Here is a 23985-nt window from a genome sequence, read left to right as displayed (position 1 = left end):
CTTTATCAGATAAGGAAAGGGCATTCTAGGATAGATATTTGGACTTTATTTTGTCGCTATTATAATAGTGTATAGCCGGTTAATAAAATTAAATAGTATAGTCGCATTTGCGACCGTAGGAGGTGTTGCTTATCGAGGTTCGCGGAGGTTGCCGCTTTCTAATCAATGCTAAACTAACTACTAATCGTTTAGCGTCTACCGGAAACAGCTAGCAGCGGCCCTTCCTACCACGCTAACGAAGAGGGTAGCATTACGAAGGCCTCCTTGCACACGTTACTGTCTGTACATCAATCAGGCCGAGCTCATCCATCAATCTCATGTGGATCCGCTCATCAATCAATAAATAACCATCCCGAACCAAACCAAACCAAGCCGAAAGAAAGAAATGTCCCCAAAAAGCCCTCATCATCCCCCTTCCCATCCTACCCCCCCCCCCCCCCCCCCCGACGCCCCGGAATGGCCAAAACACAAACTACGAAACCTTCTACTCCCCAAAAACCTACAAAACAACCCCTCCGCCAACAACTTCGTGAATCTTTGGAGGGCGAAAAAAAAATTTAAGGCATTTTTGTTTTTGGTTTTTTCGAAGTTGGGGTGGCAGTTTAGGGAGTTGAGATGTTATTATGATATATGAGGAGTATATGGAGAAAAGGCTTTGGGAGGGAAGTTGAAGTTCGATGGCCTTGTTTCGAATGGGACCTAGGTCAGCGAGATCCATACGTACCAATTGTCAGCCAGACTGTCAAGCCCAGATGGAGAACTTCTAGGTGTATGGTTGAGGAAAAGCTTCAATTTTTTTCTAGTTCTATGCATCATCAGTCGAACCACAATCCACAAAGTAAAGCAAAGAAAAAAGTTGATTTTGGGTAGTGCGTGTCCTTCATGCCATGCTTTGTCCGTGTCCAGGTCATCATAAACCATCACAATCCACTCCCTTGACGCCGAGCCACATCTATGCACTTATATCATGAATGCGCGCCTGGAGTCGCCATCGCTTCGGGAAACATCACCTAAGCCGCCTCCTCGACGTCTGCAGGCTTCTCGCCCTCTGCGTCAGCTGGAGCATCCTTCATCTCCTCGTCCTTCTGCTCTGCCTTCTTCGCCTCCTCTGCGGCCTTCTTCTGCGCCTCCTCTGCCTTGCGTCTCTCCTCCTCAGCTGCTCTTCGCTTAGCCGCAGCTTCTTCCTCCTTGGCTCTCCGCGCTTCCTCTTCCTCTTGGCGCTTGTCGTTGAAGCGCTGAATGATCGGGCCAGCAGAAGCACGGAGCTCCTCGATCTTGGCAACATACTGCGCTTTGGTGGCATCATCACCCTCGTCGTACAGCCAGTCCTATAATTGCAGTCAGTGCATTGTCCTGAATGGAGTAGGTGACATCATCAACATACCTCGAGTTGTTCGCACTTGTCGCGGACCTTCTGCTTCTCATCGTCGTTTGCGAAGTCAGCGTAGCCATTGCTTGAGTACGGCTCGTCGATCTTGGCGCGCATGGAGTAGATCTCCGATTCAAGCTCGTTCTTCTTGTCCTCGGTCTCAGCCACCAACTTGTCCTCAGCAATCATTTGGCCTTCCTTCTCCATGAAGAGGTCCTTTGTTGATTGGTCAAGTGATGCGGTGCCAGCAGACAGCGGAAGATCTCCCTTGCGGACCTGCTTCTTGACCTTGCGGGTCTTCACGGGTGGCTTGGCATCGCCATTGGCTTGGTCGGTGTCCATTGCCTGTCGAGCCGTCAGCAATGGTTCAGTCCTTTGGCGCTTGGCGGCGCGCTCTTCGCGTTCATTGATTTGAAGATTCGACATGTTGGCCGCTGTTGCCTCTAATGCCTTCGCCTCCTCTTCTGTTGAAACAAATGCAAAACGCAACGCTCGGGCTGTACTCACATCACCATCCTTCTTCTCTTCCTTCGCCTCAGGTATAGGCTCCTCAATTTCCTGCTCTTCAACAAAGTAGCCTTGCTCAACATTCAGCACACCGTGAAGATTCAGGCGTGCCTTTAGCTTGCAAATCATGAAGTCGTCCTTTCCTTCCGCCTTGACGCCCTTGACGCTGAAGCGACCAATCCATGGGTTGATCTTTCCGGGGAGTAGTTCAGGCTTGGCGTATTTGGCTTCAAGGTCAAACGGCTGTTTTCGGTAGAAGGTGAGGATCTTGGTGGAGGGGAGGGCGTTGCCCTTGTTAAAGACGGTCAAGCTGGTGTCCTCATCTGGAATGTCTGGTGACTTTTCCCAAGCAAACTCGATCGGGTAATTGACAATGTCCTGCACGCTGAAGTCGCGAACTCGGAAGACTGGAGACAAGATGGCGCAGCTGAAGGCGCAGCCACGAGCAATGGCTTCGTCAGCGTTGAGAGTGAAGTTGAGGGGCTTGCCGAAGAACTGCTGGATGATGGCCTTGAGAGATGGCACTCGTGTGCAGCCACCAACAAGCTCGATGTAGTCGATATCTTCGGCCTTCAGCTTAGCCTCAGCCAGAGCCTGCTCGAGAGGAAGGTGTGCACGGTCGAGAAGTGGCCTCACGAGTTCTTCCAGCTCCTCTCGCTTAAGCACACCACGTACGTCAACGTCGTTCATGAGAGACTCAATGTTGATTGGTGCCAGAGCGTTGGCCGAAAGAACCTTCTTCAGCTTCTCCACGGCCGCGGCGACACGGACGCGAGCCTTGGGGTTCTCGTAAATGTCGATTCTATTTTTTTCTTTGAATTCATTTCGGAAATGCTCGATAATAGCCTTGTCGAAGTTGCGTCCTCCAAAATGCCTATCGTAAGCAGTCGAGACGACCTTCAGCTCGCCCTTTCTAAACTCGCAGATGGAGCAGGTATAGTTGCTGTGACCAATGTCGATGAAGGCCACGCGGCGCGGCTTCTCCTCTGGGCCAGGCAGATCTGTCTTGGTGATACCGTATCCGAGCGCGGTGGCTGTTGTCTCGTTGATCAGACGCAAGACCTTGAGTCCGGCGACCTCAGCAGCGTCTAGAAGGCCTCTGCGCTGTGCGTCTGTGTACCATGCGGGGACTGCGATCACCATATCGTTTACTGGCAGTCTCAGCTCTTTCGCGGCGGTCTCGCGTGCCTTGGTCAGGAACATGGCGATGAGCTGGGTGGCGGAGAACTTCTGCTTCTGTCCCATGTACGACACCTCGGCGCCCACCTGGCCATTGACCTCGACCAGCGGGGCCGAAACAAATTCCTGCTCGATCTGCACATCGGGGTCGTTGAGCGAGCGGCCGGCGAGGCGCGAGAGGGAGCCGACGGTGTTCTTGAGGTTCGATACCTCTTGTGTCTTTGCCGATTCGCCAAGGTATCTGGCTCGTGGACCAAAGCCGACGAGAGTTCTGCGAAATGATCAGCATGTGAAATTTGCATGTGACAGTGCTGAATGTGGTACTCACGGGGTTGCGCGGTTGGAGACCTCATTGGTAATGACATCGACGCCCTTGTTCCGGGCGACAGCCTGGTATCGTGTTAGCTGGCATGACATGCGCGCAAGTGTGGATGCAGCTTCTGCCTTACAATCACGCTGTTCTGCGTTCCGAAATCCAAGCTGGAGTGCTGTTAGCGGCATGGTGATGGTGTTGGGATGCAGGAATGGGCTACTCACCCTACGACCGACATCGTGGGCGACTATGGGGTGTGGTATGTGTATGCGGTATGGAGGGGGTGTGTGGTTGCAGGCGCGTGGGTGTGGGTGTGGGTGTGTTGGGAGAAAAGTTTACGGCGGGTACTCAGAAGTTGCTCGCAGTGACGCAAAACAATTCTAATGCTCGCTGGAAAGTGCGATCTCGCATCAGGAGTCAAAATTCTGCCGAGAAGTGCTTGTGAGTGGCAGCATGTGCAAGGCGAGGCCGCTCTAAGTGGGCTGCTCTTCTATCATCGACTCTCGACTCGCTGGCATCCATCGCACTTCTGTCGCGAAGCCTCTCGAAGCTACTGTGCTGTCTGTGCAAGAACTGCAGCCCCAAATTTCAGGCACGACGGGTGACGGAGAAACATATCTTCCGCATCCAACCCAGGCAACCCGGGGCCACTCACTCACTTTCGCGCAGCACATCAGACTCGACGGCAGATGTCAGTCAATCTTTGCCTCACACGTGAGAAGGTGCTCGGGGTCGCCATTTGCTTCACGCTACATCATTGGCTATGCGCTTGTATGCACGCTCTTCCCTGCCCTGCCCTGCCCTGCCTCCTCGTCACGCCAGCAACAGCTTATCCAACAGCAACTGGTATTCATTACACTTCTGAAGCCGTGCTCCCAATACAGTAGTCTCACCTAGCACCGCCAGCATCTTCCTGTCAAAAGCTGGCCAAAAGACTACTTCCGAAAAGATGGAGTAGCTCGGCCATCCTCCCGCAATCTCCGTTAGACACGTCGCAATGCCGCGCTGGCGGCGCTGCTCCATTTCATCTGGATCTGGGCCCTCCCTGCCAACGCACGTCTTTCCGCCGTGCAAGCCCGAGGCCGAGCACTTCATCCTTGTCTTCCGAAACCCTCACTTGTTTCCGACACCGAGTGCCATTCCCGACCGAAATGTGGCGCTGTAGGGCCTTACTCATCATCAGTCAATACATGTCCACGGAACGACTTGCACTCGTCTTTGCCAAGTGTCTGGAAACTCAAGGATGCCATGTGTTGTAGCATGCTTCGCTAGCATTGAAGCGCGCCCATATTGTGATGCTGCCACGGGTATGGCTGCGAAAGCATTTCCTCCAAACAAACCCTAACTCATCAAGGTCATACACTGTGTGAAATAGTCGCTGAGGCCAATGCGTGCCTCCCAGCTCTCTGACCATATCCACTCTGCGCTATGACTTTCGAACCGAGCATGCTGTTGATGCCCTCTTAATCCTCTCTCCTATCAGCGTGAAAGAGTCTGACCCGATGCCGTGATTGATGATCATCAGAGTGAGGGGTTCATGGTACCTGCCCCAACAGTCGGTATATTTCATCTGCCTTCTAAGCTGGGGGCACCGTGTGGCAAGGTGCATACTCGCATGCATGTTTGCTCCTAAGTCATGCACGAATTTCAGTTCATTCCTGCATGTCCACAGCTGCGGTGTCTGCTGGCAGTTCCAGGCGCTTCCGTTTGGTCGCTCGTGTGGCAGTGGTGCTGTCTTTTGATGCATGGACGCTCATGGTGAACACACGTTCTAAACTTGCTCAGTTCCTGACAGAAACAGCATTGCTCATGGCATGGTTCTCCTGCATCGCTTACCTATCGCTGCGCTTCTCGCTCGTGGTATATGTCTTTGATCTTGCCCCGGATGCACGATCTTGACCTGCTGCTTGCCGTGGTTAATCCTCGCCATCGTGGACTTAGGAGCTCTGGTAACCCAAACAAACAGGATATCTGGGTCATTGCCCTGATGCCGGGCCAGTCCTGGATGTTGAAGGCGAGCAAGACCGACCTTGTTGCACTTTCCCCATTAATCAATTGTAGGGCTTTCGGCTTCACAAGTAGAGTAATGACATCAAGATTCCTCACGCAATCAAGGACGAGCAGAACATGATGAACCAAGTTCGCGAGGCCAAATCTGGCGATGTAGTGCCAGACATAGAATGCAATTTGGGCGTCGCGCCCACAAATTCTATTGATGGCTCCGTGCACACACAGATGCATTGACCAAGTGACCCAAAGACCGGGTATGTACAGCATTTCCAGAGCGTTCCTGCATTAGTTTCCAGGTTGCGCAATGCGATCTGCAACACAGTGGGAACGTCATTGCGAGCCGCGAAGCCATGGCGAACTGGTGCAAGAGTCTTCGCTCCACCTGCGATGTTGTGTGTGTGAGTGCTACGTTACACCCGCCTAAAGGGTTCGAGGTTCCTTGGACGTTCGATTCGGTCTCGGCGTAGCCGAGTTGGAGGGAGGTTCGAGGTCGATCAAGGAAGCTGGCGAAGGGGGGGGTCAGGCCATTGTCTCGGCTTTTTCGGCAGTCCTTTTCATCCAATGCTACTGTATTCTTCCGAGATTGAGGGACGTTCATCGTCATCTGTGGCCACCTGCCGGCATCCCTTTAACCGCCTCCGTGGTTAAGTCCGTCGAACACCTACCCTGGCTCTGCCCTTGTCGGGTTCCACCTTCTATGCTAAATCCGGTGTGGCCCCATACAAACCTGCATCGCCCCTCGAACAGCGATGCTGTCCGATTGGGCTTCGGGTTCTTCCGTAGTAGAGCTGAAGGTTAGGAAGCCGACACCTTCACGAGTCGTCCTTTACAGCTGAAGGCTCTGCAGCCATCAAACCTTAGCAAGTAAAGGAATACAATACCGCCTAGCATACCAAGTAGAAAGGTTTATAGACTGTTTCTGTAGATGAATATAGACTAATATGTAATAGGGCCCTATCCGCTTCCGCTTAATAGAAGAGTTAAGACAGCGCCGTAGACTACGTTCGAATAGTATAGAATTGACCGTAGAAGAGGTCTATAAATTAGTGCCGCTAGCTAGTCTATTGAAGCTGCGTTTGTCCACCGAGAATAAGCGCTATAAGGCACTTATTAAGCGTATCTCGAAGCTCGAGTTGTTAGTAAAGGACTTAAGGGTAGACCTAAACCTAGTAAACTAGTAATAGGCGGAGTCGGCGCGTACGGCAAGTAAGGTAAAGGAAGAGTTACTGTCCGACGTAAAAGGCCCTTAAAGCGAGGTAGAGGTTGTTAGCGCAGCGGAGTTTAATTAGCTATAGCTAGAAGTAGATAAGCTAAAGAATAAGGTTGTTAAGTTAAAGGCGGTACTAAAGAGCCTATTATAGGCATAGGTAAAGGTCTTCGAGCCGGCGTTGAGGCTTCTAACGTAGAAGGTTGCGGTCTAATAGCAGTAAAGAAGGCTACTAAGTCCGGTTAGCTATGCTATATAGGCTCGCAACTACTATAGATAGCAATAGGACTATAGTAGTTATAGGCTATAGTTGTCTAATGTTCTTACTTGCCGCTAAGAGGCTACTACTTGAAGCTAAGAGCTGTTCTTACGTACTTATAGAGATAGTAACGCTGTCGTAGAAGCATAGGCTTTATTAGGTAGACTGCTTGTCTACTACGCTCTATACGCCGTTTCTCTTTAACTGTAGGTAAGCTATCGCCTTTCCTAATCTAATAGCGCTTAGATCTTCTACCGCTACGATTGTAGGTGTATCCGGAGATGAATTAACTAGCGCTTCGAGGAGGTAGTAGAGTTAGTATACGAAGCGCTCTTACCGAGGCTTCTATAGCCTCTTAAGCGTTCTTCTCGCTCTATACCTTACGGACTATTTGCTACGCTAATTTAACTCTAAACTCGCGTTAGAAAGTAAAGTCTTTATTTGTCTTATCGCCTCGAAGAAGTATATATACGTTAACAATAGCGGCATTAAGTAGGAAGTAGAAGAGTAGATACTAACCCTTCCGTAACTTATACTAAGAGGAACAGTAGAACCGGAGCTAGTTATAGATATCTACGCTACCTATACTATTATTATAGCGAGCGGCGATGCTTAGTAATAGCTTGAGTTCTCGCTCTTCTTTCTAGTAAGGTCGTACGTAGTTATCGATAAAGGCGTTGTTATAGGCTCGTAGGCGTACCCTAAGGCGATTTTCTCGGCTTCGAGGATCAATAGCGTTTATAAGGAACTAAACGAGATTTCTGTCCTACTAGATAACCGCCGCTATACTATAAATTACCTTGTATAATAGGGTATCGAATAGGAAACGAGTCGTCTTGCGATTTAGTAGTAGAAACGTTGATTTCTTCCGCTTTCCATTTTTTAGAAGCTAACCTAACTTCTCGAATTTAGCGCCTCTCTAAGGCTACGATAAGGAGCCGGATCGCATAGTGCTAGTCGTAGCAATTCCGAGATACTTTAGAATAGCGAATAGGACAACGTTATTAAACAGATTGTCTATAAAGACGTAGAAGTAGTATGTTTAGAATAGAAGTTATAGCAATAGTCGAAGGATAGCGATTCTTAGCGGGCTTAGCCTTGCGCTAAGATTAAGTCTATAGGCGTAGTTAGTCGGTTGTATGCTACTAGGCTCGCTTACGGCGCTTTCCGAGCTTTCCGTGCTTTCCGACTAGTTAGCGCCCCTCGAGTAGAAGTCGACTTTTATTTTATTAACCTCGTAGATACTACTTATTCTATTACAACCACTACCCCTAGCAAGGCTATTAAGCCTATCTCGACGCCTCTTATTACTCTCCTTCGCGCGGTCGACTATTTTAGCGCTAGTAAGCTGCTTACGAACGATAACCGGCCGCTTAAGAACCCTAGTTACGAATTCGTCTGTTTCGGCTTCCTAAGAGTGTTGCTTTCGAGGGCTTAAGAATAAGAAGGAATATAGGTATCTACCTTTATATAGGCAAAGGACATAGTATCCGATAGGCGTCGGCTTGCCTCGCATTATTATAATGTAACTAGACCGCCCTATAAACCGGATTATAGACTCGTTAAGCGATACATTAGTTCTAGGCATAACGACAGTCTTAAACCTATCTCGCAATAGGTCGGCTAATAGCAATATCTACGCCTACGCGGGCAATCTAGAGCCTCTTAGAATAGGACTTCTATACTGCAGAGCGGCCTTGATCTGTCGGAAGCGCTACTTACTTATATATTTAGCGATTGCGTAGACTAGCTAGTATTTGTCGTCCCTCTAGTAATCGGACTTATCGGCTATTTAGATCGCGGATATGTAGATAATAAGGGCTACGAAGATTATTATATCTTCACGCCCTACTAGTTTCTAAGGGTGTCTAGATATAACAATCTTAGGCCTCCTATTGCGGCCAATTCGGGGGTTTCTAGCTTTGTCTATTTTGAACTCCTCTCGGGTCTCTATATACTCGTTAGTATACTTTACTAACCTGTCTATAACCTTATTAGTCTATAGGAGGTTAAAGAACTCGTACTATACGTCCTTAACCTCCGAGAGGTTACCTTATAGGTAGATAGGTAAGTTAACCTTCCGCTAGTGCTTAGTCGCTACTAATAGCTTAAATTGGTCTTCCTTTAGGTCGTCTTCTATCGGATAATAAAGGCCTCCGGCTCTGTTGTCGCTACTAACAGCCTCAATTGTATCGTCCTTATTTCTAGCACTATATAGCTCCTATTCTAATCTACGAGGCACCGCATTTATAGCCCTCTCGAAGACCGGACCCTTAGTATGTAAGTGTACGTACTTATCGTACTTAATAGGGTTACTATAAGCCTTATCTACCTGTTATAACTACCCTTAGTCGTTGTCTTCTTTATTAGCTTCCGCCGTATCGACTATAGTAGCTTAGAAGCGGTCTATTTAGCACTGCTAAATCAGCTGGTTTAACTTTACGGTTTGAACCTTCAAGAGTTAGTTTTCAGTCTCCGAGTGCGGCGGCACTGAAAGCGGCATAGTCACATGCTAAACGAGTCCAATGGAAGCCCTGGTATTTACATGCAAGGTGCTATTCTAAAAGCTGACTATGTGGACACCGCAGGGGGGAATGCCTGTTTAGCCGACGAACGCTCCGAGGCGACGAGTTAACCAAGGGGATGTGTCAATCAAGACTTGAAGCAAGGAGCCGATATTGAGCCATCTCTGATACCACGTCAGATGCTGGTGAGGGCCATCTGAGACGGTACAGCAATCCCAAACAGTTTGCCGTCAGAGCGGCCTGTACAACCAGAAGTATGAGAAAGTCATATTCAATAAATATGATCAGCCGAACTCCAGTTCAGAGGAAATCATGGCGAAAGGCTGGCTGTAGGAAATTAGGACAGCATGGGCCAAGGCCGAGCATCTCCATGCTGGAATCTGGGGCTTGCTATGCACGACGGCTGTTTGGGTGACGTTCACGAGCGCCATTGCCGCAGCTTGATGGATGCCAGAGATTGACGAGGCGCTTGTCTAATTCTTTGAGTTTTGCGAATGTGAGCTTTCCGCTTCGCGCCACTGCTGCAGGTGGCAGGTGGCAGGTGCGCATGTCAAGCGCGTCGCAAAAGCTGCCGCCGGGCGCCAATGTGCGCATGAGAGTGCGAATAACAGGAGCTTGGGTATGACAGGTGTAGGATAGAGACATGCTTCCCAGGGATGCGATGTGAAGTTCTAGGCGTGGCTGCATCGGTCGTCGGTCGTCGCCATTTCGAACCGGGTAGCAGGGACGTGACCGACTTGCAGGTATGGACCTGTCAGTAGTAGTCAGCGTGCGCTAGTGTTCCCATGGCAGTGATGCCGCCGAGGGATTGCAGAAGATCGCATTCCATGAAGAAGGAGCGTCAGTCACACACACGGTCGGCGGCGGTAAGGCAGTGGTGGGTGGTCGGCGTGTGCTAGCGCGGTGCAGCAGACATGTCGCGGTCGAAGCAGCGCAGAGCAGCGCAGCGCAGCGTCGGCGGGCAGACCGCCTCGAAATGCATTATGCAGCATACTCGCCGCGAGCGAGCCAGTCGGCAGATTGGCCGAGGCACAGTGCTCGAACAGTCAGAACAGAGTCGGCAGACGCGCGGTGCGCTCAGGCGCTGACAAAGGCTCCAGCGTGCATGGCGCCGGGCATTGCCATCGACCGTGTCTTGGCGTTCGTGGCGCCTGCAAGGCTGCTGCAGCGTTCTCCTTGCGGCATGGCATGCATGCCACACGCTTCTTTGGACGTCTTGCGTGCGAAGTGATGCCTGTCCTCGTTGGTCTGGTGGCCCAGGGCCAGTGAGGGCCGCGCACCTGCACAGTGTACCGCTGTGGGATGATATGGGCGGCCATGGCAGGATCGCGGCACTGCGCAGTCGTGGCCCTCATCCAGTCATGCGACATCCGCCAGAGTCGACTCCCTCTCTGCACGGTGCACTGGCAGCACTGCGAGCTCAACAGCAAACCTTAACCAAGATCTAACTGCTTGCAGCAGTGGTGGAACACTCCAGTGCCCGGGAGCTGGATGCGCCCGCCGATTCGCGAAGTCTTGCATCGACGGCTCCTCACACGCCTCACACGCCTCACACGCCTCAGGCGCTTCTTCTCGAAGTCTGCCATCTGCCTTACCGCAGGGGTCTGATACCCATTCTCTGCAACCCACAGACGCGGCAACGGGGAGCGAGCGAGGGAATGGGCCACTGCTCTTAGCCTCTGCACTCTGCTTGCTGCTTTGGGCCTGCAATGGCCACGGGCCAGCGGCGGAGGAGAAAAGGGCAGCACGTCGCACGTCGCACGCCGGCAGCCCTCCATGGTATCACCAGATCTTGCCTCTTTGCTCAATCCATTTCTCCCTGTCTGTATTCGACGACACTTGTGTACACCAGAGCTGTCACTGGCTTGGCTCCGTGTCTGCCCACACCGTGCCATAAAGCACAAATTCTGATCGAGTGGAAGAGCCTCTGAAGCAACCTCACCAAGTCATTGCGCCCTGGATACTCCAGGACCTGCTATATAGCTCTGCTGGCCAGCTCTACGTTTCAGCTTGCTTTCCTCGTTCATCAGCGACTTGACATCCATCCCCCGAGAGCTTCTCTGTCCCCGATCATCCCAGATCATCTCACAAGAGCAAGCCATCAACTAGCGAGCGACTGCCACATATTCACGAGTCCATCATTGGCCGCCGCTGCCCGCTTGCACCTCTTCACCCGCCGCCAACTGTCGATCCATCTTGACTCGAACTTCTCAACCACCGGGTTCTTGGAAAGTCAATTGACATTCTTTGAGAGGGCGGAGGTATTTGAGCACACGCAACGCGCTTCTGTCGTTCCACACGACATATCAAAAGTTAGCTCAGCCTTTCCATCCGTCAAGACATCCCGCTGACTCTCGCTGCAGATGGCAAAGCCTGGTAAATGCGAACATACTTTCAAGATGATCAAGTCGGACACGACATTGATTCTATGGAATTGCAACATGTGCCACTCAGGCCCTCACTGGTTTATCTATGAGTGCGCAAAGTGCAAGCTGAAGACTTGCCGGCCATGCACGCAAAAGGCGTCTTAGCCTTGTAAGTATATGATCGCCTTCAAAGCATCGCGAACGCTCTCGCTAATAAAGCTGCAGCATTCCACTGTCATCGTCTTTACTGGTTTATCTCTTTTCATCATGGGTTTACTTTGCAGCGTTACTGTTACACTAGCGAGGAGTCTTAGGACGGAGAATGCTCAGGCTGGAGAGATCGAGCGGAATCGGGTCGGATCTGGAGTCACTGGAGCAAGCCCTTGAGACGGCGGCTGGGGATGCAATATGTGCTTTGCTATGTATGGGTTGTGAAAGGAAACACTGGGAAGAGGCGTGTCCGCGAGGACCTAACAAAGAATTAAACGACGGAGTTCTAATCTAATGCTTTTGCAGAATGTCGAATGGTAACGCAGATAGCTTGTGACGGCCGGCACAGAATAGCCTAAGAAGGAAAGGCGGGAATCAAGCACTATTGATCAACTACATCCTCATATGGACCTCACAAAGAAAATCACCAATAATGTGGAAGCTTTAGTGGCTTCCAGGGCTTTATCTCCCAACACCCTTGCCTAACACCCTGGTAGCAGTAAACTTGGCTTTGCAACCCGATCACTTGCATGACGATCGCCTGTCACCCTTGAGCGGATTGTGACGGCATTTGCCTACCACACTCGCCATAGCCAAGATCAGCAATTGCATGGAAGGAATCGTGAGCAATGGCTATAGACGGTCGGCGAAGACACTGTGGGAAGTACTTTGTCGGCCTTTGCACCTCTGGTACTACTGTACAGCTGATCAGGCGCAGAGGATCGAGCACCCGGGCAATTCGTCAATTGCATGGCGAAATGCACGGCGTCCATGGATGAGAAGTGCACCTGATCCCGTCCAACAGCTCACCTAACTTGTCCGATGCGTGTATGCTTGCGCTTGCTTCAAATCATCCGTAATCGAATCCTCGCTGACATACATCCATGACCTGCTGCAGGAATTGAACGAGGAAGTGAGGCGGACGTTATGATTTCTACGACAAAGCCGTCTAAACGAATGACACAAAACGAATGTGACATGTTTCTCGCGCCAGTAGTGTCGCCGAAGCCTATGCGTATCAGCCTGATGCAACTCCATCAAAGTTCCAGTCTACGTAATTGCAACATTCTCGGTCTTCTCTCCGGGTAGCACTTCCCCCCTCGTCTTCTGTCGCTGCTCCAATTGTATTTCGTATCTCGTCATCGTATGGCATCGTCAACTCGTCGCCTCATCAATTCCCCAACTCCTCACTCCCCTCCCCACATCGATCGCTTGTGCAGTCACATTATTTTAGACTGGGCAGCTCTGCAAAGCGTCGTCAGTGTTCAGATCGTTGAGAATGCAGCTTCGGATACAAACCGCGCCGCAAGAACCGCATGTCTTTCCACCAGAGACGCTGGTTCCGCACTTTGGGCCTGGGAGATCGTTAGCTTGTCGAAGCAGAGGTCGGGACGAAACTTGACGTACAAGAAGGGTGCATGTTGGTTGGATTCTTGGAGTCTCTATGGTGAAGTTTCTCGGGCGATCTGATCGTGTGAAAGGGCTGTGTTGACCGCGGAGTGCTTGATGGTGGGTGTCCTTTTGGTGTGGAAGACAGAGACACGACGCAGCTGATTGATAAAGGCGGGGTCGCTTATGACACGTGCACCATTGGAAGTGAATTAAATCGTGGGCGGGACATCGGGATGTTTTCCAAGCTCGGTTCTTCCTTCCGTCTCACAGCCTGCGAGCACGATTTCTGGCCCATGAGAAGAAGTGTCGGCAGGGGCCGAGTCGTGCGCAAAGCTTACTTGAGCCGAGGATTTCTCACAATCACGACTTCCACAATTTCATTGGCCTCCTGACTTCATTGTACCTGCAGTTCATCCGCAAGATCGCATGCCTCAAGCGCCCGCGCCAGCAATATCGAGATGACCCTCCGTCCTCCCCAAGCCAGTACATCGCTCAAGACTCCTCATGACCGGGTGATGGGCACACGTTTACCTTGCTGGTGCGACGATGTGCTTCAGTCATCCCTTCCGAACAGAGCACATAAGGCGTCTATCACAGCATAGCACATGTGCAAGCAGCGGTAGATATGCATACTCGACAACCAACGGCATGTTTGCCGCAATAAAGTAAACCGATTCTCAAATCGTACCTGCCATGTGCACGCGTACTTGAAAGTCAACGTCGTCACATGCTCAATTCCTTCACGATCTCTACACAGTCCCGCGACCAGACGCTCGGAGAAGACCTCCTGCCTGGAGCCTGGGCATCTCCACTCGTTCTGTAACCGCACTCTCGTTCAAGATGTCAACACTTGATATCCTCCTTCTTTTGTTCTCTGTGCACGCTCTGGCCTCCCCTTTCGTTCGACGATCAACTCCCGTTTTCGACTTTGATGGCGACGCACCTTTCACAGTAAATCCCAACACTTTGGCCTCATCCCTTACTTGTCCATATGGGAATCCGACAAGCTCCTCGCCTCCCGTCCTGCTGGTTCACGGGACAGCGACTACAGGAGAGGAGAGCTGGGGCGATGGCTATGTTCCGGCACTCAAGGCCGATGGCTACACAGCTTGTTATGTTACGATTCGTATGCGGAGACAGTGCTGAATTCACGACCCTCACTAATCTAGCAATAGCAAATCGATCAATGGGCGACATGCAAGTCAATGCCGAATACGTAGCATACAACCTGCATTACATCTCAACACTGGCTGGTGGACTCCCGGCTGCTGTGATTGGGCATAGCCAAGGCAACCCAAACACGCAGTGGGCTCTTCAATTCTGGTACCGCCCCTTGATCCTTTCTCCTGTCTTTGAACAATCACTGATGAGAGATGATGTAGGCCCAGCACACGCAACGTGACAAGAGCCTTTGTCGCGCTATCTGCAGACTTCTCTGGCATCGACATTCTTGGCAGCGACACCTTGCTACACGACGTCTGTAAAACTGGTGTATGCCAAGCAGCCCTCTGGCAGCAAGCCGCGGGTAGTGAATACTACAAAGCCCTCCATGCCGCCAACTTCCAGACTCAAGTGCCAACGACGTCGATCTGGACAGAAGTGAGTCGCCAAGTGAACGCCTGCATGCATCATGCTAACCCAGACAATAGTGGGACGGCGTGGTAGCGCCGTTCTCGGAGAATGCAGAACTACCAGGAGCTACAGTGCTTTCAGTTCAGAGCCTCTGCCGATTTCGACCAACGACTCACGTTACGATGACCATCTCATCGCCCGCATACGCTCTGGCACTCGACGCCCTGAACAATGGCGGCATCGCAAACCTATCTCGCGTGAAGAAGCATGGGTTCGGCATCTGCGCTCGCCTGACAGCAAAGGGAATGCGAGTTTCGATTGCCAGTGACCTGCAGAAACTGCTCGTAAATCTGGTCGACGGATTTCTGTAAGACACGGCATTCCGTAACCATGTCAACCTATACTGATGCGCCACAGACTTGCTACACCTATGCTCAAATCCGAGCCTGCTCTTGCGCCATACGCGCAACGAGTTTTTGGCTGAAGGAGTTCGCCAGGACATGCGGTGCGGTCGGTTCCGAGCAATCACCCAAGAAGGGCACGACATAGCCTTTGCACGGAAGTAGTGCTGTGGCCCCGCAAACCAAGCATTGGACATTAATCTCTTCTTCCGATTTTTGTCTTTCCTCATGTGAAATCCATTCTCCACCGGCAATAGTGTCATATAGATCGTTCTCCTTTGGCGCCGCTTCCACCTGAAAGATGATGGGCCGACGGTCAGCAGATGTCTCAGACATTCGATTCAGCTGCTGTCTAGACATTGCTTCTTACCAAGGTGAGGTACCAAATGCCAGGCGCCTTCGGCTTTGGCTTCCAACCTTTGAGATGGCCCGCGCCGTAGAGGGCGTTCTTCGTTTCTGCTGGGGCGTACGGTAGGGTGAGGTGATATACGCATCGCTCGATCAAGTCAGGTTTTTCGAGGTGTTCTGCGACGCCGTTGAGTAGCTGTCTGGCAATGCTAGACATCTGGTCCTTTGACAGGGCGACCTCTGACGATCCCGATTTTGAGCAAAATGCGACCCGTGTACGTGGGGTGAATCAGATCCAGCGCCTTGCGAGATTGGCCACAGATTCCCAGGCTCGTGCCTAAGAATCTGGTCCCATAGCGTAAGTCCAAAGGTTCCTTGAAGTTGTACCCCAGCTCGACCTGTGGGTGGTGGTTCGTTTCATCGAGGGCCTCCTCAATGTCAAACAGTATGTCCTCCACTAAGCGTATCCCTCTGCATTTATGACGCTCGCAGTCCTGAATATCGGGGATATTAGGCTTTCTACCTGGCCCCCGGCTTACATGTTGTTGAGACGGTCGCGCAGAGTGACCCGGCGCTGCGGGCGACCATTGTAATGCTTCCATCGGCCAGTAGATGGCACCACCGTCATTGTGATTGGGAGAGGCCGTTGTGCAATAATGTTGACAAATATGACTTGTCTTGAGCAATCAATGTACGTAGAAGAGATGTACGAGGAGGTTGCGTTGTCGATTGGAAGAAACAAATGCTGCTCCCTAGCAAAACCAACCCAATCCTTCCACTGTTCTATGCCTAACGAGCGCGCCTTCCACGACCGCGTCCACCGGCATTCGATCTTTGCAGCACTGGGCTACTCGTTGCCATGGAGCTGTCCAATATCGAACTTGACAGATTGATGCTACCTGGGCTCCTTGGCAAAGCGTCCGCTGCAGCGACTTGTGCTCGCATGCGATTCTGTAGTCCTGCCAGAGATGGTGGTTGCATGATCATCTCGGAACGTCCCCCAGGCGAGCTTACCTGCTGAGCGGCGCTCCTTCCCACAAACGAGACGAGCTCAGATTCGGAGTCGCTGTGGTCTTCTTGCTCAGTATCGGTATGCTGGTAAGAACCTGCCTCGGGGACAGAATCGTCAAGATCGCGACCCATGCCCATGCCTAAATCCTCCTCGTCTCTCGCAGCACCTGTAAGCTCGGCCTCCTCAAGCTCTTCGTTGACATCAGGATCATTGTCCTCGGGGAATTGAATCTGACTACCACCCATCATGCTGTCCTCGTTGAAAGTTGTCTCGGCAGTCGTTTGGTCTTCTCCCGCATCTGCATCCGGAATGTCTGCATCGAGATCATGTTCCTCATCACCTTCGCCCGCGTCTTGCGCATCCGCAGTCTCAGCAGCTTGTTGTTGCGCCTCTGCCAGCTGCTGCTGCGCTTGCATGTCCAACAGACCGCGTTCCTGCCTCTCTATCTCCGCCTGTTCTTGTCGTTCTAGTTCTTCCTCTCGCGTTGCTTGCAGAGTCTTTGGAACACCGGGCGGTCGGATCCATTGCGCGCCAAAGTTACGCACTGCTGCTTTGCGCTGTTCAATGGCTGTCTCGTCGGTGCATAGAAGTGCTAGCGGACTTCGCGCATGGTGAAGCTTCCTCTCCTCATCGCGTCTTTGCCGCTCACGATGATTCTGTTGCTGGTTCTGAGTGTTGTTTGGCGGGGGAGAGTCGGCTCGTGGGCGATATGTCGTGCGCAAGAAGGAAGACTGGTCCTCTTGAGGAGGTATGAGTGGTAGAGCGAGCATTTTGTGGCCTTTGAGATGGGAAAGGTGAAGTGCAAGTCGGAAAATTGGCTTGTATATTGCACCTACCTTGCTGGCGAGCGCAGTTGCGATCTGAACAGTCGATGCTCAATTGAAACGAAGGGACGTCACATCACTTGCATTGTTTAGAATATCAGCACGGGCCTGCAGGCACCGCGCTAGTGAGCCAGCTGCTCACACGCTTTCTGTTGCGTGTGGTGAACTTGGCTCCGCTCCCTATACTTGCAAGCACTCCCTATTCCCACCCCTTTGGCAACACCTCACTAACTTCTTCACAGACCTTGTTGAGCCGTGCCCGCTCACAAATGGGCTTCGGTCTAGACGAGAATCTGCATTGCACAGCGCGGGACTCTCTTGTTTAGTGCGTCTCCTTCGGGGGCTGCATCGGCGCAATTTGTGAGTTGACATGCATTATATAACTACTGCGACATGTGCTGACCTGTATCTTCCAGTTGCTGGCTACCTGCTCATCTGAGCTCCTTTTCATCAGTCCGTCGGCCTTTGGGCTGGCATCTGGAGAAGAGCTGGCTGTAGTTCTACCGACAGCAGCCCTACTGCATGGCATGCTTGAGCAATGCCACGACGGCCACCTGCATGCTTTTACCTGAGCCCTATCTTCTACTGACTCTCGCCGCAACAGGTGTGCTCGTGAGTTACTCGGTGGCCAACATTTGCCCGCATCGCGATAGGCCGCATCCAGTCGACGGCCTACGAGCACCAAGCCGCTCACCGCCAGCACCACCACGATCAATACCATTCACGACACCCTGTATCTACGAGACTCGCGTATCTCGCCTCTTCACGCTCTCCGTCCCACCTCCACCAGCCGCGGCTACGCGTTATCTATCCACTCACCGCCGTCCAGCCCCACACGTGTTCCTACAGCATAGTATCGCCAAACTATCTACAGGACGCCATAAATGACCACTGCAAGGAATCGCCAAGAAGATATCTCCACTGGTCAACCACTCAGCTGCTGTGAGGCGCGAACCGGGTCATACTGTGCGGCTGGTGAGGCTCGATCAGGAAGGAGAACCGTATGATGGGACAGAGGCAATCAGTCTCTGCTTTGGAGAGTCTTGGTGAGGAAGTCATAACACGAACATATCCATCACGACCCGAGCGTGAGCAAGTCTAATGTTTGCGGGCGATAAAGGGTTCTCAAGAGCTACAAATGACACTCTTTAGGAAAACGACGCTCACTACAGTATATGCATACAGATATGACCCTGGCTTGTACACATGCTGAGAATCACAGCACAGAGGCTCATGCTCGGTGCCGCTATCCGCAGAACGCCTCGCTGAAACCCAGTCCCTGCATCATGCTGCCCACTCAAGACACTTCCGGCAGACATCCATATACTCCCGGTCAAGGCTTTCGTCCACAAACAAAATGGAAGATGGTCAAGAGATGGATTTTGGGGTCCTTGAACTCATTCCTCACGCCCGCCATCAGGACCTGAGCCTCATCCATACTCCACCCAAGGACCCTGGTCAAAGGCGCAAGGGAGAACGCCTCAACACACAGAATCATATGCTCGCGCTGATACCTCCCAACTTCTTTCAGCTTCTTATTCTTAGCCCAAGTTCCAATCGGAATCTTTAAAACATCCTCCCTCACATCTTCAAACCCAGCCTCCTCGATCCACTTCCTTTGATCAGCCGCGACATTCATTCTCTTTCCAAACTGACTAGAGGCCTGATCTATCAATTCCTGCCAACACTTGACATTCGGCGCTTTCGTCAATTCCGGATCGTCATCCGAAGAAATCCAAGCTTCATATTCCTGCATCTCAATCCAGCCGCCTGGCTTCAGATGTTCGTATACTCTCGAAAACAAGAGTGGCCAATCTGCTACACTGCCGCCCATTCCTCGGCCGTGGATGTAATCAAAAGCCTCACTTGCGGCCCAGGTCCACTCGCTCTCGACATCGTCAACGTAGAACTTACAGTTCGGTGGAAGCCAGCCTGGTTGAATCGGCGATAGATCCGTGCCGAGCACCTCTGTGTTAGGATATATGTCCGCGAAATCTATCGCCCAGATTCCAGTTCCGCAGCCGAAATCCAGGACTCTCTGGATGTTGGGAGATAAAGGGGCTCTATGTAAGGCGCCTTCCAGCGCAAGCCGGTAGATGTGGTGATGAAGATCTAATCGGTCTTGTTCTTCGGCATCGTTTGGCATGAGATAAGCTCCATCGCGAAAGGCGTGATATCGGCGTCCATTCTCATATTTATATCCGAAGATGGAAGAGGCTAAAGATGTGCTTTCTACAGAGTCGAGATCTGAACCAAGGCCGGAGTCTCCCGATGTGGTCTTCTCGTGGTGTCAGTGATGCTCTATGGAACTTGCAAGCCACTCATACATCTACTTCTACATCGTCCGCGGCATTCAAAATAGGCTGCTGTGGGTTCTGCGCCATTGTGCATATGTTAGCATGTACGTAGGGTAAACAAGCTTGACGGGTCGGCAGAGACAGCTGCTGCTGCAACGCTGCGGCGCAGAAATCTTGGGTCATGATGTCCGCATCTGACTTGCAGCCGCCGACTACGGTATCTGCTGTATTGTCATGATTAAGCAGGATGCTGATCGGCCCTGCTGTAGTTCTACAGGCACGCCATGCAGCTTGGCGTTCGGCAACCATCCTTCCAACGAAACATCTCCGACTTCCATCAAGTGACTTCTCCTGACCTCCAAAATTCGTCATTGCCATCAACCTCCTCGGTTCTGCCTCAAGAAGACATAAGCAACTCATCTGATCGACCGTGTCGCTACGAATGTGCCAAATCGCTGAGTACTACTGTGCCGCAATTTGCTGCAATGGAACAGCGGACCGTGAGCTACACCACGACTATCCAGGCCCTAACGAACCGATCGAGCAGGCATGCAGTAAGCGACGTGGGGCCTGCGTTGGCACGGTTTATCTTGGAATCAAGCACGCCAACTACTCTCGAGCTTGAATTTTGGCCCGCGATAAGAACTTGATGATACAGTTCTACGACTTGGCGTGCTGCCATGTCGAGCATCTCAATTGCTGGTATAGCAATCCTAGGATACATTTCAAGCCTCACCATATATCGTCTCTACCTGAGCCCGCTCGCGAAGTTTCCAGGACCCAAGCTAGCTGCATTGACGAAATGGTACGAAGCGTACTACGAAATTGTCCTGAATGGGAAGTTCAGCTTCCATATTGAGGACTTGCATCGCAAATACGGTAAAAGGTTCATGGATCAGTAAGGCTATGGGTGTTTCTCATGGTTCACAGGGCCTATCGTTCGCATCACTCCTTTCGAGATACACATACAGGATCCTTCATCTTGGGAGTCACTCTACGTGAAGCACAACAAGTCATCCAAATATGAGTGGACAGCGGGTCGTTTTGGGAACGAAAGTTCTGTCTTTACGACGTCAGATCCCACGCTGCACCGCATACGTCGAGGTGCACTGAATAATATGTAAGCCGAATCGTCCTTGTCTTCATACAGAGTGTCCCGGGCCGACCTTTTCCAATCCAGGTTCTCTCGCCGCGCCATACTCAACTTCGAGCCAGTTGTGTCGAGATACGTCGACATTTTCTGCAATGGTCTAGAAAAGTTTCGTCAGACTGGCAGCATCTGCAATATGACAGAGGCCTTCTCGGCGTTTGCAGGCGATGTCGTGACTGACTACTGCTTCGGCTTCAGTTACGAACATCTAGCAATTGAGGGCTTCACACACTCTTTCCACGATGCGTTCATGGCAGTATCAGCCTTTGGACATGTGGCTTTACAATTTCCTTGGGTGCATCCTGTATGCCATCCACATCTCCACGTCCCTCTGATGACCGCTAACATGTTGTCAGCTCCTTAATAGCCTGCCAGATAGCTGGAATGCGGCAATGAATCCTCCCTTGGCTGAGCTGCTTGGACTGCAAAAGGTAAACTTCCCAGTGCTGCCAAGCATTCGCTGCCTGCACTGACACATCGCAAAGGATCTCCGAGCCAAGATTGCTCAGGTGAAGGAGGATACAGCGAGAAATGAGAAGATGCCCGAACATCCAACCATCTTCCATACGCTACTCAATGATAAGAGCTTGCCAGACTCCGAGAAGACGAATTTGCGCTTTGCAGAAGAAGCTCAGCTACTACTTGGCGCTGGAATTGAGACAACGTCGTGGAGTCTCTGCCAGACCTTTTTCTACGTGCTGTCGCAACCAGACGTTCTGTCGAAGCTCAAGGCCGAACTCTACGAAGCGATACCGAACGCAGCTCAACTGGACGCCTTTGACTACACCAAGCTTGAGACCCTTCCGTACCTGCGAGGCTGCATCAAAGAAGGAATTCGTCTTTCACTCAGCGTGTCGGCACGAAACCCTCGAGTGCTTACCGAGCCATTTGTCTGGCGAGACCATACGACTGGCCGAGATTGGGTCGTTCCAGCTGGCACGCCCATTAGCATGACGATTGCCGATGTGCACTTGAATAATGACTACTTTCCTGAAGCCGACAAGTTTAAGCCCGAGAGATGGCTTGGTGATTCACCAAAGGCACCTGATGGCTCGCCGTTGGAAAGGTACTTCGTGGCATTCGGCAAAGGGCCCAGAAGCTGTTTGGGGATCAAGTAAGTCATGATCTTAGACAAACGCTATGACTGGTCGGTTCAGCTTACCTATTGACAGCCTCGCTTGGATGGAGCTTTTCAAGGTCGTCGGCACGATCATGCGCAAGTTCCAGCTGGAGCTCTACGAGACCGATATCACGGATGTGTTATTGGAACATGACTTCTTCCTGCCAAGCCCGAGACTGGACTCAAAGGGTATCAGGGTAAAGGTAGTTGGTATAGAAAGCTGATCTCATGCAGTGCCGCAGCAAACAATGCCGTCTTCATCTTTGCAATCGGCTATCTCAGACATATGCTCAAATCAACATGCTCAACATAGCCAATGCTACACCAATGCCAAGCCAAACATTCACCTGTGAGACGGCTCCAGCACTCTCTGCACCGGTTGAAGGGTCATCGGTCGCTTCGACACTGGTGTTGACCCTCATACACAGAGCATTGAAAGAGTCGTCGCCAGCATCGACAAGCAGCATGTGCACTCGCAACTGTTCCTCCTCAAAAGAATACTGGACGTTGGTGGTATTGTACGCTGGACCGGTGACATAACGGAAAGCATCCCCGCTATAATAAGTTTCGTTCTGGAACTTGGAAGTGCCGTTGTCGATTTTGTTCAGGTCGTTGAGAGGATACACGGCTGCGCTCCACTTCAGTACAACAGCTTGCGCACATTTTCAGAAGTAGAGGAGTTCATGCGTACAGCTAAAAGCATACGGATCGATAGGAAGATGACCAGTACACTCCGGGATAGCTGTGAGATTGAGTCGACCATTTTGATCTCGTCCCCCTGATATCACTGCGTCTCGGATGGCATCGACACAAGTCTGGCCGATAGTCGCTGCACAAAGTCCGCTAGGATCCGCGGTGTCGTTGTACAGGGTCGTGACATTCGGAGGGAGGAAGTAGTACGTCCCAATCGGACTGACGCAGAGAGGCTCAGAAGCACGGTCTCGCTGCTCATCCAGCTCTGCAGAGAGTGATGTAGTGTTGCCATCCGCTTCCCAACTGAATGAATAGACCGTGTTCACGACCTGAGCGTCTGGCTCGGTGTAAGCTGCCGGGGTTAACTATTGATTCAGTTAGCTGATGCGACATGCGTTGAGAGCCGACCTCGTCTCTTCCTTACACCTGGTGGTGATTCGCTATCATTCACTCCGATCTTCGTGACGTTGACAGTCCATGTCCAAGACTTGCTATTGTCGTCATTGGGACGGAAGGGATGGAAGGAAACGCTCTTCGAGACGACTGGATGGCGATTCTCCGCAACGAAAGAAGTGTTTTCTGGACCAGCACCTATACCAGAGCCTGGCTCATAGTAGTGAGCAGCCACAAGTGAAGTGCCCGGGAGCAGTTGTGATGCGATAGTATGCCTCATGGTTTGATGAGAGTGATTATACTGATTTGAAGGAGGGCCTACGCAACGCTACAGTGTTGTTATATCTTTCGAAGTGCATGTGGCACAGTGCGCTGGCTCAACGTTCATTCTCGACATGGAAGACAGCATCCATTTTATGCGTTGCCGTAATAAGATGATTCCAATCAAACAGCTATGCCTGGCACAGCATCGGCGTGTTTCTCGCTCCGACCATCGAGCGAAGAAACGTGATGAAGTGAACTACGAGGACATTTGTGAAACTCCCATTGAGCAATCCCTTCGCCACACCGAAGAGTCTCAAAGATTTTGTACCAGGATCAATCACTTCTATGCAGATAGGCTGCTCAGAGAAGACTCCAAAGCCAAGTGAACTCCGTCTCCAATTCACTTCCATTGAGGAACTTTGCATAACGACTTCCACAAATCAACCTGTACAACCGCGCTTGATTTCGCCTCCAGATGCTAGGACACGTGGAAATCAACGAAGTGGTCGCCGAATGTGAGTTCTAAAAATGCATGTCTCGTTTACCTCTGGAGCAAACTGGCGCTCCGCTTTCC

At 51.4% G+C, this 23985-nt stretch overlaps 10 protein-coding genes across 10 annotated transcripts; 4 read left to right on the top strand and 6 right to left on the bottom strand.

Annotated features, from left to right (window-relative positions):
• Positions 1–769: 769 nt before the first annotated feature.
• MYCFIDRAFT_60889 (uncharacterized protein) lies at positions 770–3697 on the bottom strand. The gene is made up of 6 exons (XM_007924483.1): positions 3593–3697; positions 3505–3535; positions 3384–3445; positions 1877–3326; positions 1385–1714; positions 770–1328 (listed from the first exon to the last, which is right to left on the bottom strand). The coding sequence occupies exons 1-6, from the start codon at positions 3604–3606 to the stop codon at positions 1011–1013; spliced, it is 2205 nt and encodes a 734-aa protein (XP_007922674.1). The 5' UTR covers positions 3607–3697; the 3' UTR covers positions 770–1010.
• Positions 3698–9759: 6062 nt separating this feature from the next.
• On the bottom strand, positions 9760–10361 carry MYCFIDRAFT_84541 (uncharacterized protein; the record flags this gene model as incomplete). The annotated part of the gene is made up of 2 exons (XM_007924721.1): positions 9760–10120; positions 10225–10361. 2 exons carry the CDS (start codon positions 10359–10361, stop codon positions 9760–9762), a joined length of 498 nt encoding a protein of 165 aa, XP_007922912.1.
• Positions 10362–11732: 1371 nt separating this feature from the next.
• On the top strand, positions 11733–11900 carry MYCFIDRAFT_45470 (uncharacterized protein; the record flags this gene model as incomplete). Its single annotated transcript, XM_007924334.1, has 1 exon — positions 11733–11900. The coding sequence occupies one exon, from the start codon at positions 11733–11735 to the stop codon at positions 11898–11900; it is 168 nt and encodes a 55-aa protein (XP_007922525.1).
• A 921-nt stretch (positions 11901–12821) lies between these two features.
• Positions 12822–13459, bottom strand: MYCFIDRAFT_206810 (uncharacterized protein; the record flags this gene model as incomplete). The annotated part of the gene is made up of 3 exons (XM_007925498.1): positions 13353–13459; positions 13245–13300; positions 12822–13190 (listed from the first exon to the last, which is right to left on the bottom strand). A coding segment is annotated over exon 3 (162 nt), but the record flags the coding sequence as incomplete, so codon positions are not given.
• A 718-nt stretch (positions 13460–14177) lies between these two features.
• MYCFIDRAFT_84540 (uncharacterized protein) lies at positions 14178–15393 on the top strand (the record flags this gene model as incomplete). Its single annotated transcript, XM_007924720.1, has 5 exons — positions 14178–14463; positions 14513–14660; positions 14720–14936; positions 14987–15276; positions 15327–15393. The coding sequence occupies 5 exons, from the start codon at positions 14178–14180 to the stop codon at positions 15391–15393; spliced, it is 1008 nt and encodes a 335-aa protein (XP_007922911.1).
• Positions 15394–16447: 1054 nt separating this feature from the next.
• Positions 16448–17440, bottom strand: MYCFIDRAFT_84539 (uncharacterized protein; the record flags this gene model as incomplete). The annotated part of the gene is made up of 2 exons (XM_007924719.1): positions 16448–16609; positions 16673–17440. 2 exons carry the CDS (start codon positions 17438–17440, stop codon positions 16448–16450), a joined length of 930 nt encoding a protein of 309 aa, XP_007922910.1.
• A 1387-nt stretch (positions 17441–18827) lies between these two features.
• MYCFIDRAFT_45434 (uncharacterized protein) lies at positions 18828–19760 on the bottom strand (the record flags this gene model as incomplete). Its single annotated transcript, XM_007924330.1, has 1 exon — positions 18828–19760. A coding segment is annotated over one exon (933 nt), but the record flags the coding sequence as incomplete, so codon positions are not given.
• A 473-nt stretch (positions 19761–20233) lies between these two features.
• On the top strand, positions 20234–20416 carry MYCFIDRAFT_172155 (uncharacterized protein; the record flags this gene model as incomplete). The annotated part of the gene is made up of 2 exons (XM_007925497.1): positions 20234–20258; positions 20286–20416. The coding sequence occupies 2 exons, from the start codon at positions 20234–20236 to the stop codon at positions 20414–20416; spliced, it is 156 nt and encodes a 51-aa protein (XP_007923688.1).
• A 55-nt stretch (positions 20417–20471) lies between these two features.
• On the top strand, positions 20472–22285 carry MYCFIDRAFT_130567 (uncharacterized protein; the record flags this gene model as incomplete). Its single annotated transcript, XM_007925496.1, has 6 exons — positions 20472–20670; positions 20722–20911; positions 20972–21245; positions 21298–21372; positions 21427–22055; positions 22114–22285. 6 exons carry the CDS (start codon positions 20472–20474, stop codon positions 22283–22285), a joined length of 1539 nt encoding a protein of 512 aa, XP_007923687.1.
• Positions 22271–23427, bottom strand: MYCFIDRAFT_214236 (uncharacterized protein; the record flags this gene model as incomplete). Its single annotated transcript, XM_007925495.1, has 2 exons — positions 22271–23119; positions 23179–23427. 2 exons carry the CDS (start codon positions 23425–23427, stop codon positions 22727–22729), a joined length of 642 nt encoding a protein of 213 aa, XP_007923686.1. The 3' UTR covers positions 22271–22726.
• Positions 23428–23985: the final 558 nt, after the last annotated feature.

This window comes from Pseudocercospora fijiensis (genome assembly GCF_000340215.1).
Source record: "Pseudocercospora fijiensis CIRAD86 unplaced genomic scaffold MYCFIscaffold_2, whole genome shotgun sequence".
NCBI classification, from domain to species: Eukaryota; Fungi; Ascomycota; class Dothideomycetes; order Mycosphaerellales; family Mycosphaerellaceae; genus Pseudocercospora; species Pseudocercospora fijiensis.
This window is presented reverse-complemented; position numbering and strand designations above follow the sequence as displayed.